General features: G+C 40.9%; 1 protein-coding gene across 5 annotated transcripts in view; it reads right to left on the reverse strand.

The window, feature by feature from the left end:
• The window catches only part of LOC125461679 (BTB/POZ domain-containing protein KCTD8-like), a 354,309-nt gene extending 341,825 nt beyond the window's left edge, over nt 1–12,484 (reverse strand). For all 5 annotated transcript variants that reach the window (XM_048550804.2, XM_059647466.1, XM_048550716.2 and 2 more), the window contains exon 1: nt 11,546–12,484. In XM_048550804.2, coding sequence (XP_048406761.2) covers nt 11,546–12,329 — 784 coding nt within the window. In that variant the 5' untranslated portion in view covers nt 12,330–12,484. The remainder of the gene's footprint in view (nt 1–11,545) is intronic.
• Nucleotides 12,485–20,772: the final 8,288 nt, after the last annotated feature.

Consider the following 20,772-nt stretch of genomic DNA (forward strand, 5'->3'; position numbering starts at 1 on the left):
TCTCTCTGAAGGATGATGTTCTCAAGGTAAATGACCAGCATGAAGTGTAGAAGTGAGGACTGCAAATCGAGAGCCAGTGAGTGGTAAGTGTCTGTTTCATAAATAATTGAATATTTACATCTTCTTGTGCTATTAAGCTGGGACTGCTTCTGGGCCCCACATCATTTTTCATGTTGCATGCTATCCAAGTATAAGTTGCAGTCAAGTGACAGTGCACTGTATTGTAAACAAAGTCAGCAAATAGAGTGATGCAGCCAGAGCTGAGAATAGAAAATGGTGAAACCTGACTGGCAAATAGAAATCCCATAGCACTGTTTGTGAGGTAGGACCTGACTCTGCCAATTCTGCTTACATTACTGCAGTAATGTATTCCAGTCTGCACATTGTTTAAATATGTAAATATTTATCACTTCATTTCACCATCTCAAACCAGACAACTTTGCATTAACACTGTGATTTCCACATTTTCTCCCAGTGAAAATATATTGGCTCATTGAAGATCACAGAGCTCCAGCACACATTATAAGTAGCCATGACTTCCAGGATCCATGTGCCAACATTTGTCATCAACCTGTTCAGTAATGTTATCACATGCCTCAGGACCAGATGGAACTTGAACCCAGGCCTTTTGGCTCAGAGGTAGGGATGCTATTACTGTGCCACTACACACCTTAGAGTTCAAGCACAGACAAATTTAATCAGCTGAAACCATGCAATTAACTGCTCCAACTCATTTGTAAACCTCCTGCTGCTATCCAGTTAGGATCACAACATGCATTGGTGCATTGTTTGCAAGATTACCTGTTACCAGGAGCCAAACAACTTGCTCTTTGATAGATTTACTCTTCCATGTTTCATTCATGAATTGGGTTGATAGGTTACTCATCAATAAAGCCGCGAAGTATTTTTATCCTTTCTAGCTCAAGTATTGGATTGTTTCATCTGTGATCAGGTCCACCCATTACCATCCACATCCAGTCGTCACCATATCTCAAATGGAAACAGCAGCATTTTCTACGAATTAATTCAGAGATGACGATTTGAAAGGGAAAGGTTAACACTCGGAGAAAGACAGCCAGGAAGAGGAAGCTGGATTACTATGAGACAATAAAAGTCAATTCTGTGGAAGGAAAGAAAGAAAGAAATGGGAGGGTAAACACAAAAAAAAGACCCTTAGGGATGGAAATCTGCTCTCTTTATACAATCTAGATGGGACTCCTCAGCAGTGTGCAACTCAAAAAGAGACATGCATGAGTTGCTGTAGATTATCATCATGTCCTCTGCTCTACTGTTACCAGTAAAGAGACCAATCCAATTCCAATGGGAAAATAGAAAAACAATAGCGGAGGGCAACAAGCATGCCACAAAAAAGGTATCAACCAAAAAAACGGCTGCAACATAGATCTACAAATGAGTTAAACATGCTAAAGCATCCTAAAAGATTAAAACAAAGATCTGCAGTCCTGTCATATCACGTCATTTATGGTGATTAAACCACAAATAGAAGGAGATGCCTCCATCCTGAACGATGGGGTAACTACAAAAGACAAGGCTGACGCGTTTTTAAACTTCTGCCAGAGGTGCCACATTAATGATTCATCTCGGCCTCATCTAGGAACCCTAGCATCGCATATGTTAGACTTCAGCTAAATCAATTCCATCCAGACGATATAAAGAAACAGTCACAACAAAGACTGTGAGTCCCAGTAAAAAAGGGAAGTGGCCACAGTTTGGCTCTGTCACTGGAGAGAGAGGTGATTGTTGGAAGTTTAAACAGAGTCACCGAGTCCCCCACACCTCAGGCAAGGGAAGAGATTGAGGAGAATCCTTCATGGGAACCTCAGCCAGGGCAGGAATTGAACCCATGCTGTTAGAATTTTTTTGTGTTGAAAGCCCACCTGTCCAACCAAATGATCTAAACAGCCCCAGAACAGCAATAAAACCGGCAATGATCCAATTTGGAAAATGGCCTTTGATGTTCCGCCCACACAAATAAAGACAAGTCCAATGGAACCAATTACTGACCCATTACTGACTCACATTCGTTCACAAAGTGATGGAAGGTGTCCTTGACAGTGCTATCAAGTGACATTTATTCAATAATAACTTTTCTACCAGTGCCCAGTTTAGGTTCTGCAAGCACCAGTCAACTTCTGACCTCATTGCAGTTTTAGGTCAAAGATAGACTAAAGAATAGATTCTAAATATGAGGGAATTATGACTACCTTTGACATCAAGGCAGCCTTTCACAATGTGTAATCAAAACAATCCAGAAAGGTAAGGCCAATGGAAATCAAGGGGGAAATTTTCCATTTATTAGAGTCATTCCTTGGGCAAGCTAAAAGTGGTGGAGATTGCGAGGTTCCAATCATCTCAGCCCCACGATATCGCTGCAGGAATTCATCAGAGTAATGTCCTAGTCCCAACTACTTTTAGTTGCTATATCAATGACCTTCATCATATGGTCATAAATGTGAATGTTTGCTGATGATTGCTGTGTTCAGAAGCATTTGCAACTTCTCGGATAATGAAATTATCTACTTTCACAAGCAGCTAGAACTGAACATCATTCATACTCGAGCTGAGAAATTACAAGAAATATCTGTGCTACATAAATAGCTGCAATGACCATCTCTAACACACGAGGGTTTAACCATTTCCTTGATGTTCAACAGTGTAAACACTGTAGCTGCAAGGCCAGACAAGAGGCAACTTCTGACTCACCAAAACTTGGCATGGTGCAGGCACAACGCAGAAGTGTGATGAAATGCTCTCCACTTGCCTGGATTAGTGTAGTTCCAACATTCAAGAAGCTCAACACAATCCAGGACAAAACAACCCAATCAATTGCTACTTCATCCACAAATTAAAGACGTGTTGCCTCTACCTGTGTTGCACTTGGCTACAGCATGCTCCATTTATAAGATGCATTGCAGCAACTTTGACAGGGCTTTGCAGATCCATGATCCCTACCACCTAGAAGTGCAATAGAAGCAGGTATTTGGGAACACATTACCTCCAAATTCCCCACCAAGTGACACACCATTCTGACTTGGGAATATTTTGCAGTTCTTTCACCATTGTTAGGTCAAAACCTGGAACTCTCTCCCCAAAAGTGCTGTCGATGTAGCAACACCACAAGATCTAGAGTAGTTCAAGAAAGTAGCACCCGACCATATTCTCATTAACAATTGGCTCAGGAATCATTGGTTAGCAACACTGAACTCTCATAAATGAATAAAAAAAGAAATAAAAATGTTAAAAACAAGATAAGTTGGGAGAAGTGAAACTAATTGTGAAATTGAGTGAAAACTCAGATAATTACACACAACTGTGATGTTCAGTCTTATTTTGACCTTAATACTTTGTACTTCACATAAGTCTAAAGCTCGTATATTGTTTAGTACAGATCTAAAACTAAATCTGTAAAACTTCTGTGAAGGGACTAATTTTAAACCATTTTAGATTAAAACTCAAGGAGTCAGCAATTATGGTTGGTTAATTACATAGGTCACCAGTTATTCGTTTGATCTATCATGAAAGTGTCCAAATAAAAGATGAACTGAAAGTTTAACATTGCAGCAAAAGTTGAGAAGCTGAAAGTATGGAGTCTAAAATGCTTTCTGAACTTTATTAAAAGTACAAGAACAACTGAGTCAACACAATCTCCAAGTTAATAGTTCCATAACTAAACGAAGTGGCATTAGGATATGAAGGAACCAAACAATCAATGAAGTGATACCACCCATCTGCTTCTTTTGTTTCAGAACATATAGCCTGTTATAATTAAACTTGCTCTTTGAAGATATCTCTTCACTATCACACAACATTGGAAACAACTGTGTCACTTCACCAACCCAGCTTTCTCTCGACAAATTGAATCTGATCATTAAGAGCAGGGTAGTCAGATTGTAATAATCATCAAAATTTAATTAATTTTTATTCACTTGTGGGGCATGGGCATCTCTGGCTGGCCAGCATTTACTACCCATTCCTCATTGCCCTTGAGAAGATGGTGGTGAGCTGCCTCCTTGAATAGCTGAGTCCATTTGCTAGCGGTAGACCCATAATATTCATATGGAGGCGATTCCAGGATATTTGACCCAGTGACACCGAGGGAACAATGATACGTTTCCAAGTCAAAATTTTCATGGCTTGGAAAGGAACTTACAGGTGGTAGTGATCCCATGTATCTGTTGTTCTCATCCTTCTGAATGGAAGTAGTCATAGGTTTGGAAGGTGCTGTCTGAGAATCTTTGGTAAATTTCTGCAGTACATCTTGTAGATAGTGCACACAGCTGCTGTTAGTGGATGCAGAGACTGGATGCTTTTGGACATAATGCCTGTCAGGCAGGCTGCTTTTTCTCCTGGATGGTGTTCAGCCTCTTGAGTGTTGTTGGAGCTGTACTCATCCTGATAAGTGGGAAGTATTCCATCACAATCCAACTACTGCCTTGTAGATGATGGATAGGCTTTGGGCAGTCAGGAAGTGAGTTATTTGGTCCTGTATTCCTAGCCTCTGACCCACTCTTGTAGCCAATGTGTTTATGTGGAAAGTCCACTTTAAGTTTCTGGTCAATGGTAACCCCCAGGATGTTGATATTAGGGAAGTCAGTGATGGTAAAAACCATTGAATGTCAAGGAGTGATGGTCAGGTTGTCTATTATTGGAGATGGTCATTGCCTGGGGTTTGTGTGATGCAAATTTACTTATCACTTGTCAGCTCAAGCCTAGATATTGTTCAGATCTTATTGCATGTGAACATGAACTGCTTCAGTATCTGGAGGAGTCATAAATAGTGTTGAACAATATGCAAACATTGGCGAACATCCCCATTTCAGACCTTACGACGGAGGGATGGTAATTGATATTACCATCTGGAGATGGAGATGGTTGGGCCGTGGACACTACCCTCAGTAATAACTACAGAGATGTCCTGGAGTTGAGCTAATTGACCTCCAACAACCACAACCATCTTCCTCCAGGTGTGACTCCAACCAGTGGAAACTTTGCCCGTTGATAACCATTGATTCCAGTTTTGGAGGCCTCTTTGATTCCATACTTTGTCAAATGTGGCCTTGATGTCAAGGGCTGTCACTCTCACCTCACCTCTGGAATTCACCTCTTTTGTCCATGTTTGAATCAAGATTGTAATGAGGTCAGGAGCTAAGCGGCTCTGGTAGAACCCAAACTGTGCATCTCTGAGCAAGTTATTGCTGAGCAGGTGCTGCTTGATAGCACTGTTGATGACATCTTCTATGAATGCAAGGACTCATTCATTCATGAAAGAACTGAAGTCTCATTCTAATCTCACATTGCTGAGAGGCCCTTATACTTACCACAGTCCACTCTTCAGTTGTCCTAGTTCTCATTAATTAACATCTCACCAATTTCTGCATTATCTGTGAACTTACTGATACACCCTCTCCATTCAAGTCTAGATCATTAAATTTACTGTAAATAGCAAGAGTCCAGCATTGATCGCTGTTAAACACCATTGAACACAATTTCCAGTCAAAAAACATTCCTCAACCATTACTCTTTGCTACCTGCACGAAGCTAATTCTGAATCGAGTTTGTCAAATCTCCTTGGATCTCATGGACTCTACCTTCACAATCAATTTCCCATGTAGCAAAGTATCAAAAGCTTTGCTGAATTCCAAGTACACTGTATCTAATGTATTGCTCTTACCTATACACTTAGTTACCACTTCGAAAAACCTGATAAAGATGGTCAGGTGTGACTTTCCCTTAACAAAACAGTGATGGGATCCTGACTACTGTATTTCCACAAGAGGCTACTGTAATCAGTTCTCCAGTTGATCTTTGCTGATTGCATACAGCCAGCTCTATGCTTAGGCAGTGTGTACCTTTTGCATGTCCTGAAACCAAGAAAAGCATTATTGTTTATGTATTCATTCAAATTGCAGAATTTCTTGTAAAATGGTAATATTTTTACTTTACCTTGCTGCATTTATGAATTCATCTATATCTTTCATCCTACTTCGGTTCATTAACACTGGAAATCTAGATCAACAGTTCAAAAGATTTTCCCAGGACAGGTAACAATTTCTAATATTTTTTGTATAAAACAGTTTATGTTAGATATTGGCCTGAATAAAAAGCATATTTTTATTCATCTCACTTTGTCTGTATTATACATAATGTAATATACTTTATAATACAGTTAGTTTCCCTATGGTTCAGTGCGTTTAACAGAGTTAATAACCTCTGACATTCATTGTGTAAAGCATTGACTGGCATACTGACCTCAATTGAAGAAGTGCTACAAGTGTCCTCACCTGATCAGGCTAGAGAATCTCAGTCAGGATTTTTGCTCCTTATTATTCAGAAATTCTTAATTGGAAAATAAATCTAATGTACGATCTACTCCATTTGTGCCGCCCCCTTAATCTGTAAGCCTTGTCTTATAGAAATGGAAACACAGAAAATAGGAGCAGGAGTAGGACATTCATGACTGATCACCTAACTCATTATACTGCTCCCACTTTCTTTCCTTTGATCCCTTTCGCCCCAACAACTATATCTAGCTTCTTCTTAAAAACATTCCATATTTTGGTCTGAATCACTTTTTGTGGCAGAGAATTCCATATGTTCACCAGTCTCTGGGTGAAGAAACTTCTCCTTATCCTAAATGGCCTACCATGTATCCATAAACTGTCTATTCACTGGGAACATCCTTCCTGTGTTTACCCTGTCTAGTCCTGTTAGAATTTTAAAGGTTTCTGTGAGGTCTACACATGAATATTGTCCAAACCAATCCAGTCTTTCAATATACATTAGCCCATTCATCCAACAAATCAGTGTTGTAAACTTTTGCAGCACTTCCTCCAAGAAACAGAACATCATTTCTCAAATAAGGAGACCAAAACTACGCTAACCCGAAATCTAACTCAAATTCTCTTGCTATGAAGGTCAACATAACATTTGCCTTCTTCATTACTTGCTGCAACTACATACTTATTTTCAGTGACTGATGTTCAAGCAAGTGGGATCTCTTTGCACCTAATAGGAGCAAATTAATGGAGATGCTGGAATCTGTACTGAAAACAACAAATGCCGGCGATCATAGCAGGTCAGATAGCATCCATGGCGAGAGAGCAAACTAACATTGTGAATCTGGATGACTCTTCATTCTGGATGACTCTTCATCAGAGTTGAAGAAGAGTCATCTAGACTCAAAACATTAGCTTGCTCTCTCTCCATGGATGCTGTCTGACCTGTTGTGATGTCCAGCACTTGCTGTTTTCAGTTCTCCTTGCACCTACCCTTTCCCAATCTATCATCATTCAGACAATAATTTGCCTTCCTGATTTTGCCATCAGAGCTCACATTTCTAGAGCCTCTTCCTTAATCACACTGGGATGCAGGTAATCAGGCCCTGGGATTTTTTAACATTTAATCCCATCAATTTCCCCAAAACCAATTCCCTACTGATATTGCTTTCCTTCAATTCCTTCCACTCACAAGACCCTGTGTTCCCCAACATTTCTCATATATTATTTGTGAGATCCTTTATGAAGGCAGAAACAAAATATGTACTTAATTGGTCAGTCATTTCTTTGTTTCCCATTACAACTTCCCTAGATTCTGACTGTAAGGGGCTTATATTTGTCTTGAATAATCCTTTTTCTTCATGTACCTATAGAAGTTTCATAATCAGTTTGAATGTACTCTGCATGTTTACTCTTGTATTCTATTTTCCCTCTCTTAATCAATCCCTTTGTCAAATTTTCCTAAAATCTAAACTGTTCCTAATCCTCAGGACTGCTGTTTTACTTTTAGATAAGTTATATGTTCCCTTCCATGGATCTAATACAATCTTTAATTTCCCTTGTTAGACATGGTCAAGCCATATTTCCCATTATATTTTATGCCCAATACTGATGAATAAATTTTTGCAATTCCTCCATGAACTCTTTAAATGTTTGTCATTTCCTAATCACTGTTATCGAATTCATCATAGCCAGCTCACACCTCATACCATCATGATTTCTTTATTGTGAAAGCTCACATTTGGGTAATAACTGGAATGAGCCAATGTAGTATTACAATTAATCCATAGAGCCTGGAATCTGCTGTCCAAATTAATGTCTTTCATTAAAGACATGTCCTTCAAGCATCTTGCAGAAAGGGGTACTGGAAGAGGATAAGGACATAGAAGTATGCACTTTTGAGGAAGCACAATCACAGGATTTATGTGGATCATGTACCAACCCACAGATACAATCTTCATTGGCATTGCTGGTAGTTGAGATCCCTCAGGGTGTCTCGCATATCAGGTGATGGAAACAGGACACAAATGGAGAGACTCCTTTGAGACTACAGGGTACTCCAAATTCTGTTCAACAGGAAAAGATGCTGAGCCTCTGATACAGTCAATGGAGAGATACTTATGGAGCAGCAGCAGCAAAAATGGAATGCAGTGTGGTCAGCCTTTCTGAATACACTTGGAGAGATTTGAACAGGTCATCTTTAACATGAGTATCATTATGTCTGCCTCCATGCAAATGAGTGGCCAGTGACCTACATGCGGAACTAGATACAATAGTTAAAAAGTGCACGTAGACTTTTCTAGAAATTGTAATTAAATGTTGGACACTATGTATTTTGAGTGCAAAGCTATGTGGCAAGTCACAAAATAAAATATTTCCTTGCATGTCGCTCATAATTGAGTTTTCAGCATTCCAAAATCAAATGGAGTTTATGATTATGATTTTGAATCTAATCTTTGTTTATTCTAGTTGAAACAATGAAGTTGCCTGTTATATCTCCAATATATCTATATTTAATTTGTCATTTTATTGTTTGTGCTATTCTGAATGACCCTTTGACTCACGCATATGTATTGGGGATGTCGTTTCCCAATTTGTTTTTGTTTCAAATTGTGCCCTTTCTTTGCTTCCCACCAACTCCATTTAGAATTGCCTGTCTTTATTGAAGATGTGCCTCTGATTGAACCTCTGCTAGTGAGTGAGGATATAATTCTTTTTTGAATTTTACACAACTCATTCCGCTGTTGGGCTTGACCGTTACTATGTTAGAAATCACCACATGTTATAGACGGTTAACACGTGCATATTACATTGTGTGCTATTTCATTAAGAGTTAAAACAGCAGAGAAATCAATGCCCTACAAGTGCAATAGCCCTTTTTTTATAATCTATTAACATATACAGTGATTTCTAGGCTGTAGGTTGTTAAAGCTGAGATAGAGCTAATTTACATTAATTAGAGTAACCATAAAGCTGAAGCTATTGCTTGGAGTTTGGAAAGAAAAAACGCATGAAAACCATTGTGAGAAAGAAAAGTATTCCTCAAGGACTTTGTAAAGTCATTAGCCTGGATTATAATGTTCAATAAATATAAATATTCATTAAAACCTGAAAATAGATGCTACGTCAAGGTAATATTTCAGTATGCACAAACTGATCCTGTTCAAGGAACAACTAAAGCAAGAAAGTTAGCCCTATCTCCATTACGTATCTCTATTACAGGCCAATTCTAACAAAGCTCTGAATGAACAAGAAATTAATCATACACCATATCCTTGAATGTTTCCCCCACAATTCACAGCTGTTGTTTCCATTCACAAAATTTTAACAATTTCGCAGTAACTACGATGTGAAGTCGAGACATGACACCACCCAGGTTGAAATGACAGGTAAATCAAAAAGCTAAAAGGCTGCTTTCAAATCTCTCTGAGAAACTGCATGTCAAAGAGGTAACAGAGATCCTATGAAAGAGTCAATTCGAATAGGAGCCAGCTTGGTGAGTCCTCACTTCAAACACAGTGAGGTCCTAAAGGAGGTGGGGGCGGGTGTGTACCGGAAGATCTTTGAAAGCTAGGAGTATTAAGATGAATATTCAAAGAAGCATCAATATTTTACAAAGTAGATGAATGCAAACGATTGTAATCCAAACGGATTAATAACGAAAAGTGAAATGAGAAACCCGGTGGATTTCACTTCCCAAACTGTTCATCTTTAACAACTCTCCATTTGGGTGAAAGATTATCGACCTGAGGTGTTGACTGTGTTTCTCCCTCCACAGATATTGTGTGACCTGCTGAACTGTTCACGGAAATTTCGACTTTTGTTGCACATCTGCAGCATTTTGTTTTCGTTTGGTCACTAATACTGTCATTACTCAACTGGTGTCCTTTAAATGGGACTCCATGTCACGGAGAGACCGGACAGCCGTGTATCACTGCCCCATTCACGGGAACGATATCTCATGAAGTCCTGTGCTGCACCCTCCCACGTATGGCTGCATTTATGTGCACAATAAATAAGGAGGTGAACAGATCGTCCTGCCTGGTGAATCTGTTTAAATTCAGAACTGCATGGGTGGCGAGTCAATGACATGACATCTGTTTACTATTGGCAGCAAGGAGCCCAACTCTATTAGCAGCGCATTCGTGCGTGCACTGCCTGTATTCCTCGTAAATAAATCATAGTGTGGCCTGGTTAAAGCATTGCAAAGACCAATAAGAAACGAATACACGAAGAAACCGTGGACAGCGCCGACTGTGAAAACGGGATAGAGGAGGCAGGATTCTGTAATGTCTTCACTATCGACCTTCCAGCTGAAAGGACAGATACTTTGGCACATCTGAACTAACGCATACACCAGACTTCCCCTCCACCGACCCTGCGCCCTGCACTCAGATAATTTCTATGGTGTTCTTTGATATAGGGGCTGTGCTCTCCGCCCTCCCTCAGTCTCTCCCTCTCGTCTGGAACAGAAAAAGGTTTCTGCCTGAACTAACTCCACTCCTGCCAAGAATATACTTTTTAAATAAAAACCCTTGGTGTCATCAGCTATCTGAAAGGCTGGGGAATCGGAGCCGAGCAGAACAATAAACACAAAGAATTCAATAAATCTCCGGGAGGTAAATTGAAAATAACTTTTGAGCATGTTTGGTACCAAGCATGTTTTTAAAATGTTATTTATAAGATAATATCCTCGAGATGCGATATGAACTGGAATTGGACAGCCGTATGGTCAAGTTACAGTTGATAAAATTGTCGGGATGTTGCCTAACCCTGTGCTCAGTCCCTGGGGAATGTTACCTCCCGGTGTCTGGACGTGTTGTATTTTTTTTTCCGTTCTGAGCCGGGATGGGTTCAATCCTCAGGGAAACTTTTCTTCGTCCCTTTTGCAGAATTGACGGCGGTTGGTGTATCCAAGGACCAGCTCCCCTGGCTTGTGGCTCACTCTGACTGAACTCCAGGAAGCCGCAACTGATTCTCTGCTTCACGTTGGTGCGTAACTGGTCCCGCGGATTGCAGCAGGCTTGTTTCTGTTTTAAAGTAAGGGGCGGGGGGGGGGTGCTTGTGGGGAGTTGACTAAATATGGATGGCAGCGCTTAATCAGAGGTAATAACTTTCACTGGGGACTTCACCCACTCTGAAACATTGTCTGATTCTCTACAAAGCCTTTTAAGGGTCCCGACTCTGCAATAAGTGCCGCGAGGTGGGGATGTTGGTTTTCAAATGGCTTTAGAAAGTTTGACACTTACGGTAGAAGATGTACTCGGTATAGCTGCTCCACATTTTGTCGTCCCGGTACTGGTTAATGAAGGTGGCGGTACCGCTGGAGTTACACGCCACCATGTGAAATCCAGCCTCGGACAGGCGGTCAAACGCTTGTTCCAGGTAAGTGAACTTCAGGTAGAAACGGGACGTGTACTTCTCCGGGGGACGGTCCGGGTCCCGGCTCTCGTTCAAGGTGTCACCGAAAACCTCCTTGGTCAAGGCGATCCTGCCGCACACCATGATCCTGGCCACCCTGCGGAATTTACCATCCGCCTGGTTATCCCTGACCAGGGTGTAGGAGCCTCGGTACCCCAAGGTGATAAAGCCGGATCTCTTCTCCGGGCCAGCCGCCCCCTTGGCCAACAGCTCGCTGCTGTATGAGTTCTCCTCGAGGTCGCTGGGACAAGCCTCGTCGGCCGCCGAGCTCTGTTGGAGGAGCCGGGGAGTCAACAAGCTGACCAGCTCACTGAGCTGGAAGTGCTCCGCTTCCCGGAGGAGCCTCTCCTTCTCTGGGAAATGTTCTGGCAGGACCAGCCTCCTGTCCCGCAGGTAATCCAGGATGTACCTGAAAAGAAAACCGTCCCGGTCCAAGAAGTAGCGTCCTCTGTTGTCCCGGGGCAGCACCCGCGCCTGGTTCTTGGAGAAGAGCTCGGCCAGCAGCGAGTCGGAGACGCTCAGTAATGTATCGTGTTTGGTGACATAGACCTGGCCGCCAACATTCAGCTCTAACACCTCCGGGAACGGGCTGCTGCCGCTCATCTCAGCCATTGCTGCAGGGAGGGAGGGCAGGGGCTAGGGCTGCACCGGCACAGAGAGTAGGTAGGAGCCGGCTGGCCTCAGCTCCTGGACCACAGTGTGCACATTCCTCAGTGGGCGCCGACAGCACTGGCAGGCAGCGAGAGGGGAGGATGCGGCTGTGTGTGTGTGTGTGTGTGTGAGAGAGAGAGCGACACAGACTCAAAAGACTGAAGGCGACCAATATCCAGTCCGGGCATTGCACCCTGACGTCAGGCCGGCTGCAGGGTGGGGGCTTTTGTAAATTTATAACAAAACGAACTCCAACTCGCCCCCCAACGTAGCATCTGCCCAATACCCTTCCTCCGAGTGAAGTTCCCATTCATTGGAAACTTTATCATGCCCTATATTTAAACACCCTCTCATAGTCTATTATTGTCCTCCCTTTAAGCGACGCTTTCTACAAGTCTCCGAATTCATTCATGTCGGGTTTCCGGTTTCAAAGCTATCGATTGTTGCAGGTTCCAACGGAAGAGTTTCTTTTTCTGCGTAGACTTCGAATATGGATCATGAATTTCACAGCAATACTGACCGGTTTCGGTTCTTATTAAAATAATATAGAAAACAGTGTTTGTTTTTTTTAAATATCCAGAGTGTTTTATGCACCTCAAAACGGGTTTATCCTCCACCAAAAAGCACCCAATTACTTTTCTGTCCTTCAATTTTGCAGGTATTGGTTTAGCTGTGGGTATTTCGTACGTGTGATGCTTAAGCCATTTTAAGGGGTGGTTCATAGTCGTCATATGTTTAAACTTCGCAAATATTACTACCTTAATGTCTTAACCTTAAATGTGTCTTGGAACTTCACGTATGCTTAATCGTGTCGGGGTCTCAATAACAAAATTAGCAACAAAGTATAAAACGCCTCCTGAATTGTAAGTAATGGCAAACATACGGAGCCTTGGAGCGGTAAGTGTTTGACAATGCGGTTTTAGAGTGATACAAATCCTATCGGAAATGTTGGAAGAATACAGCAGGCCAGGCAGCATCAGAGGAGCAGGAAAGTTGACGTTTCGGGTCAGGACCCTTCTTAAGAAATCGACCCTTTCTGAAGAAGGGTGCCGACCCCAAACTTTCCTGCTCCTCTGATGCTGCCTGGCCTGCTGTGTTCCTCCAGCTCCACGCCTTGTTATCTCTGACGCCAGCATCTGCAGTTCTTGCTATCTCTATCGGAAATGTTATCGCTTGTCCAGAATCAATCACCGTTTCTGTTACGGCGCTATAATCAGCTGTCTATTAACCAAAGGATTAAGACAAGTCCCAGTATAGAAGCGTTGCCCTGTTGCTTAGCGTAACTTGCAAAGTTCAGAACGAGAGTTAACCTACATTAGGTTATGAAAGTGAAATATTAGCCATAACAACCCATCCATGCAAGCTACGAACAATGGATTAAACGAGAGCCAACACAGATTCCAGTGAACTGCAATCCTGTCTCTTTTTATGCGTTAAAGTGCAAAAGTCACACATTGAAAGTATAAAGTGGGAAGGGGTGAGAAGCGTTGTCGGACAGCCACTACATTTCAAATATGTTTCACCATGGAGAGCGGTTTAAGGGATTTTGAAATGACATGGAAGCGCCTGGTACTTCAGTCAATAAATTTGGGTACCTGGGTTTTGACTGCCTGTTTTATCGGTAGCATAAGGCGATGGGATGGAGAAAAACGGGGATTAAATAGTAGGTGACTCGCTGCTCAAGAGCGCTTCCTAGCGACCCCTCTTGAAACATTCAGTGAAGTCTGACGGAGTAAAATAATCAGGCCCGTGAAATTAAAGACAGTACATTTAAACGGTCACGTATCATATTTGTACATTTTATTAATTCTTGTTTTTTTGGTTTATTGACATCTATATTTTGTCTGTCAGAAGTACACGAATGAAATTTACAGTATCGCTTTGCTTAACCCTGTGTCAGAGACTCATTTGCATTAACATGGTGCTATTTTATGTCCGGATTCATTGCGTTGGGAACTGAATTACTGAATCAATTACATTGATTGTCAAAACGGTATATGAAATGGCACCTTATAGTCCGCCACAAAAGTTTTCCGAATTCACTTAAACGCAACAAACCTCCAGCAAAGGCTATGATCTGATTATTATTTACTATATTTCACTCACAAATCGCTGTCTTTAAAAAAAGATTTTTGGAAACCACTTTACTTTGAATATCGCGCGTTACCTGATCTATTTTTTGTTTTAACTTTTTTTTCAGTTGTTTGTGACTTTTTGGTCATTTTACAATGGCCTTTCCCTCCCAACGGACCACGTGCAGTTTACGTTGTCACAAACTGTCCTCAATTGATTCAATCTCTAGCAGGTGGAGAGCGATAAATAATTCAAAGCAAAAAAAAAACTACCTGATCTCTCGGGGTAGGATTGGCAGGAGACATTCAAAAATACATTCTGTTATTCAACAGAATAAGTTGGTTAAGCCTTGCGTTCACAGCTACATTTGTGCATTTGAGCTGGACCAGTATCAATAAAAAAAATCACAACGAAAACACCCTCCTCCTCTGGCATAGTAGGAATTGTAAATGCTGGAGAATCTGAGATAACAAGATGCAGAGCTGGATGAACACAGCAGGCCAAGCAGCAGCATCACGGGAGCAGGAAAGCTGACAGTTTCGGAACTGGAAATCAGAAGTAATTGATAAAATGGGGCAGAAATTTGTGAAGGGTCCAGACCCGAAACGTCAGCCTTCCTGTTCCTCTGATGCTGCTTGGCCTGCTGTGTTCCTCCAGCTTCACACCGTGTTATCTCACACCCTCTTCCTCTACCACGTTTTGAATGTAACATCTGCACATAGGCAAGAAGGTGGGACAAAAAGTGGAGAGTCTTGGAAAAATCAGCTGAAAGCAGCATCGAAAAGATCGTCTCAATAAGCCATTTAAAGATATGAAGTGAAGTAACAAAGCAAAGAGAAAGATTCGGAAAGGAGCTTCCGAGGATGAGAACCAAATACACGAAAGCTCCTCCGGCTGTAAGGGAATATTAAAGAGCAAACGCAATGAAGCACAGGAATGAGGCCCAGATCTCCAACAGGAGAACTTTGCAAAAGCTTGGTGCAACAAACTATAAAGAGATTTTAAGCAAGGAGAATTTTAAATTAGGAAGGATATTAGCATAGATAAGATGATTGACAGGTCTCTTTTCCCTAGGGTGGGGGAATTCAAGGGGGCATATTTTTAAGGTGAGAGAAGAAAGATATAAAAAAGACACAGAGGCAATTTTTTTTACACAGGGAGTAGTTTATCTGTGGAATGAACTTCCAGAGAAAGTGACAGATGTGGGTACACTTACAAAGACATATGCATAAATTTATGAACAGGAAAGGGGATTGAAGGAATATGGGCCAAATGCAGGCGGCTACGAATAGTTTAAATTGGGATGATGCTTAGCATGGGTGGTCAGTCTGCAGGGTCTCTGTATGACTCTATTGCAAGGCTATTCAATACATTAGAAATCATTGATGAGCCAAGCAATTGATAAAATGGGGTAGAAATTTGACTGCCCATTTTAATTAGTAGCATGCACCCAAAGGAGATGCTGAAGGTTGGCTCTAAATCAATGCCATATCCACACAAGTACATGTAGCAAAGATCCTTAGCAGATCTCTGTGCCAAATAGTATTCAAAATTAATAATGTTGGCTGGAGTACTTCCTCCGCTTTGTTGAATAGCACCAAATTTAATTTTGTCTGTCTTTGAACAAGTTCCCAGGATCTTAGTTTAATCAGGTTTATAACAACAAATTTCTCACTCAAAGACAAGGGTACTATCACTGCTCCAACATGAGATTGAATAACCCACATCGCCATCTTGGAGTTGACATTGACTAGAAACTGAATTCTTCTAGCTATACTATCAGAGTGACTACAAGAGCCAGTCAAAGTCCAGGAATAATGCAGTGAGTAATTTACTTCCTGACTCTTCAAAGCCTGTCCACCATCTACAAGGCACAAACCAGATCTGTGATGAAATACTGTCCAAGGGCCATTCCAAAACCTTTCAAGCAGCTTGACATTATCCCAGACAACACGGCCTATTTGATAGTCAGCACATCTGCAAACATCCCTCCCTCCACCACTGATGGTCAGTAGCAGCGGTATCTTCAAGATGCACTGCAAAAATTCACCAAAGATCCTCAGGCAGCACCTTTGAAATGCACAACCATTTCGCTCTAGAAGGACAAAAACAGCAAATCCACAGGGACACCGCCAACTGCAAATTCCCCTCCAGGTCACTCACCATCCTGACATAGAACTATATCACTATTCTTTTAACATCATTCCTGAAATTACCTCCCTGTAGGAACTGTGGTTTGCCATAAAATTCCAACAGTGTGGAAACAGACCCTTTGGCCAATGAGTCCACACTGACCCTCATAGCATCCCAAACAGACATATTCCCCTATAATTCACCTCATTTACACATCCCCGAACACTGCAGGCAATTTAGCATGTCCAATTCACCTAGCCTGCACATCTATGGACTGTGGGAGGAAACCAGAGCACCCAGGGGAAACCCACGCAGACACAGGAGAACGTGCAAACTCCACACAGACAGTCACTCAAGGGTGGAATCAAACCCAGGTCCCTGGCACTGTGAGGCAGCAATGCTAACCACTAAGCCACCATGTCATCCCCAGCACATGGACTGCAGTGGTTCAAGAAGGCAGCTGACCATGACCTCTTAAGGGCAGCTAGGAATTGGCAACAAACGCTAGATCAGTCAGCAATGCTAACATCCCAGTTGTAAATTTCAACAAAATAACAGCGCACTGAAAACAATTGGACTGGTCCTACCGTAGTCTGGGCTAAGATCTGCTAACTTACATCTAAACAAGAACTGAATCTAGCCAATGTACTGCATGTTGAATTTAATGATTTTTGTATTGTTAGATAATGTGATTTCAGAATGGTGGAAAGTATCAGTGGCATTTTGTTGTGTTTTTTTGCATTACAATATGAATGATAGTTGTGGAGAATTCCTGAAACTGACTTGTCCCAATGTTCCATTTCTCCATCTCAGGGATCAGTGGCCAGAATGATGGCTTAAAAGTTGTGAACTGGGGAGGAACTAATTAACTTAACTCTTTACCCTTCAATTAATCATGGTGATGTTAGCGCATGTGTATGCATGTTACTCAAATGACATTCCTTTATTTACACCCAAGTCTTTGATTGTAACTGAACAAAATAAGAAACAAAGGAATGTCACTAAACTCATCGAGTAATAACAGCTGAGGCACCTTTTTGCATTTTATAATAATTGCAGTTATTGCCAATTTCATGATCTCACATCCTTGAGAATGTAACTCCAAGCATGTTCCTTGTCATACCCAATGAATTTACTCTTATCTGAGTGGATAAGTAGATAATGAAGTAAATAAGTTCAGATGACTTCAAACCTTCATTGTGTCTATAACTACATAAACTCGATGTAGAGGCAAACCTTTCATGTTGAAAATTGTCAAACAGTTCACATGCTGTTATGATGGTAATATTGGACAAGTCAGATTCCAGAGTGAAACCTGGCTTAGTAGACCATAAGTTTTATTTTTTCCAATTTGGTTTTAATGGTAGTCAGTCACTGAACATATTCATAAAAGGCTGCCAATATTCTTTCTTCTAAAAAAAAGGAGGCAGGCTTGTTGCAGTTAAGAGAGAACAAAAACTATGTAAAACTTTTTGATCTTATCATGAACAGCCAGAAGAAAGATTCAGTCCTTTTCCCACCATTATCCTTTACAGATACTGGACCCTACGAACTGTCACTCCTATCTTCACTCTTTGATTCTTAGACAAGTGTCACAATCACAAACATTTCCTTTTGACAACTTTGTATCTGATGAAGGGTCTAGGCCCGAAACATTAGCTTTTGTGCTCCTAAGATGCTACTTGGCCTGCTGTGTTCATCCAGCTCTACATCTTGTTATCTCCTTTTGACAACTTTCTTCTCAAAGATCAGATATAATTCTCTTTATTACTGTCTCACCTCACTGACATGAACTAACTCATTGATCTTTCATCACCGAACTCCAAGAAAATCTCAAACGTTTTGCCAACTCTGGATACTCTACTAGTAAAACAGCTCACAGCATTTTCCTAGCCCTCATACCTGGAAACTCAAACACAAAACTGTCCTTTTTCTGGCATGGATCTTTTCTCTTTGAACTAGACATTCTTGTAGCCCCTCTTCATTTGTCTCTTTCTGGGTTATAGAAGCTCAATTTAGTGAACACTTCACCAATTATCATTCCAGGTAGTCTAACTAGTCACTTAGCTTAAATCAAATGATTTCTTGGAGATGCTGTTTTGGCCTGATAGAAAAGAAATTATTGTTTCTGACCTTTTTAAAAAATGGCCATTGCAGAACTGCAAATTTAAAAACAATTGTCTCTATTCTAACTTATCCTTTATTTTTCTAGTTTAAATTGAGAAATATTTTAAAGTTAATTATTACCTTATTTCTTCATTTTTTAACATTCTGTGAAGCGTTGCTAAACATTTTGGAGATAATGGGAGCTGCAGATGTAGGACAATCTGAGATAGCAAAGTGTGGAGCTGGATGAACTCAGCAGGCCAAGCAGCATCTTAGGAGCACAGCTGCTTGGCCTGCTGTGTTCATCCAGCTCCAGACTTTGTTCTCTCTAAACATTTTAGTTCTGTTTCTCTTATTACTTTGTACCTAAGCTTTTGTACCTAGGTAGCTGAGATGGCACCTTGTGTGGCGACATTATACACTTTTCACAGTACTCCTCTACTTCTGTACTTGAGTACACATGGCAATAAAATCTAAATCCAAAATAATACACGTTATCACAGTTCACAGTGGAAGGCTCACTGAATCTCAGGAAGAAAAGTGTGCAAAAGATTGGCATTATCACAATCATTCTGAATTACTTTCAGATAATATGTGCACAACAAACTTCAGAGTATTCCTTTTCTTTAATCTGTCTTTGTATCTATGGTGGCCATTGCTTGCCATTAAGCTTTTTTATTCCAGTTGCGGTGTCTGTCAGTCAATTGACCCTTCCATTTAAATCTTACATAAACAGTTTAGCCAAATCAGGTCTGGTATTCCTAAACTTTCCTAATTTTGATTTACTGTACTGAAGGTATCTATTATCACCATACCCCCATCTTATCCATTACCATATAAGTGTAGATTGATGGACTAACAATTTCATTTATTAATGGATCCTCACTTAGATGCAACATGAAAGTCAGCTTCAGGAGTAGATAAACAAGCCCATTATATTTCATAAACACAAAACAGAATTTTCATCATGTTCCAATCAACATTCATCCCTCAATCTGCTCAAACAGATTATGTGGTCATTACTGGTTTTGGGGTCTTAAACTAGCTGTGAAGAGCTTTTAGGATCTCCTGAGTGTTTGAAGTCTTTTCATGAGTGCAAAGTATTTCTGTTTTTCCTTTGTATTAGTATAGGGATGTTGGATGGAGTTACAATTCTCTAACTTAACAAAAGAACTGTACTAACTGAAGTGCAAACATTTTTTAAATTAATCAAGACTAACCCTCCAACGTAGCAGTTTGCACCTGTACAGTACATTTCATTTAAAGACACAGTCCAAACACTTTAAAGAAAACATATGGCAGAAATTACGAATACTGCATTCAGATAGGTAAGAACCAAATATATAGGAAGACCCCAAATTGTAAATGATGCAGGCAAGCCATATCAGGAGATTGCAAGGTCAATTATAAAAAAACATTGTGGAAAGATTGACAAGGACAAAGAAGATGACAGTGATTCATGAAGATATAGGATGGAATTTCATACAAATGGCAATCTCACATATATTTCCAATAGGCTTTTTTGTTTCTGCAATTAAACACCTCCACATTTCTGTCAGGAGATTCCAATCAGGGGTCCTGCTGAAATAGTGAGTGATACTTCCACACTGACTAGTCTGTCACAACATAGAATAATTAGGGGAAGACGAACCACACTCTTTTCTCACTGTGATCATTTGTCATTTTTTGAAATTTGACCGCTGTTGAACAGTTAAAAGCCTAAGTGTGATAATGTTCCAAAAATGACTCATGACAGACTTGAAACAATAAGACCATAAGACCATAAGACATAGGAGTGGAAGTAAGGCCATTCAGCCCATCAGGTCCACTCCACCATTTAAATCATGGCTGATGGGCATTTCAACTGCACTTCCCTGCACTCTCCCCATAGCCCTTGATTCCTTCTGAGATCAAGAATTTGTCAATCTCTGCCTTGAAGGCATCCAACATTCCGGCCTCCACTGCATTCCATGGCAATGAATTCCACAAGCCCACCACTCTCTGGCTGAAGAAATGTCGCCTCATTTCTGTTTTAAATTTACCCCCTCTAATTTTAAGGCTGTACTCACGGGTCGTAGTCTCCCCGCCTAAC

This window comes from Stegostoma tigrinum, chromosome 1 (assembly GCF_030684315.1).
Source record: "Stegostoma tigrinum isolate sSteTig4 chromosome 1, sSteTig4.hap1, whole genome shotgun sequence".
NCBI lineage: Eukaryota > Metazoa > Chordata > Chondrichthyes > Orectolobiformes > Stegostomatidae > Stegostoma > Stegostoma tigrinum.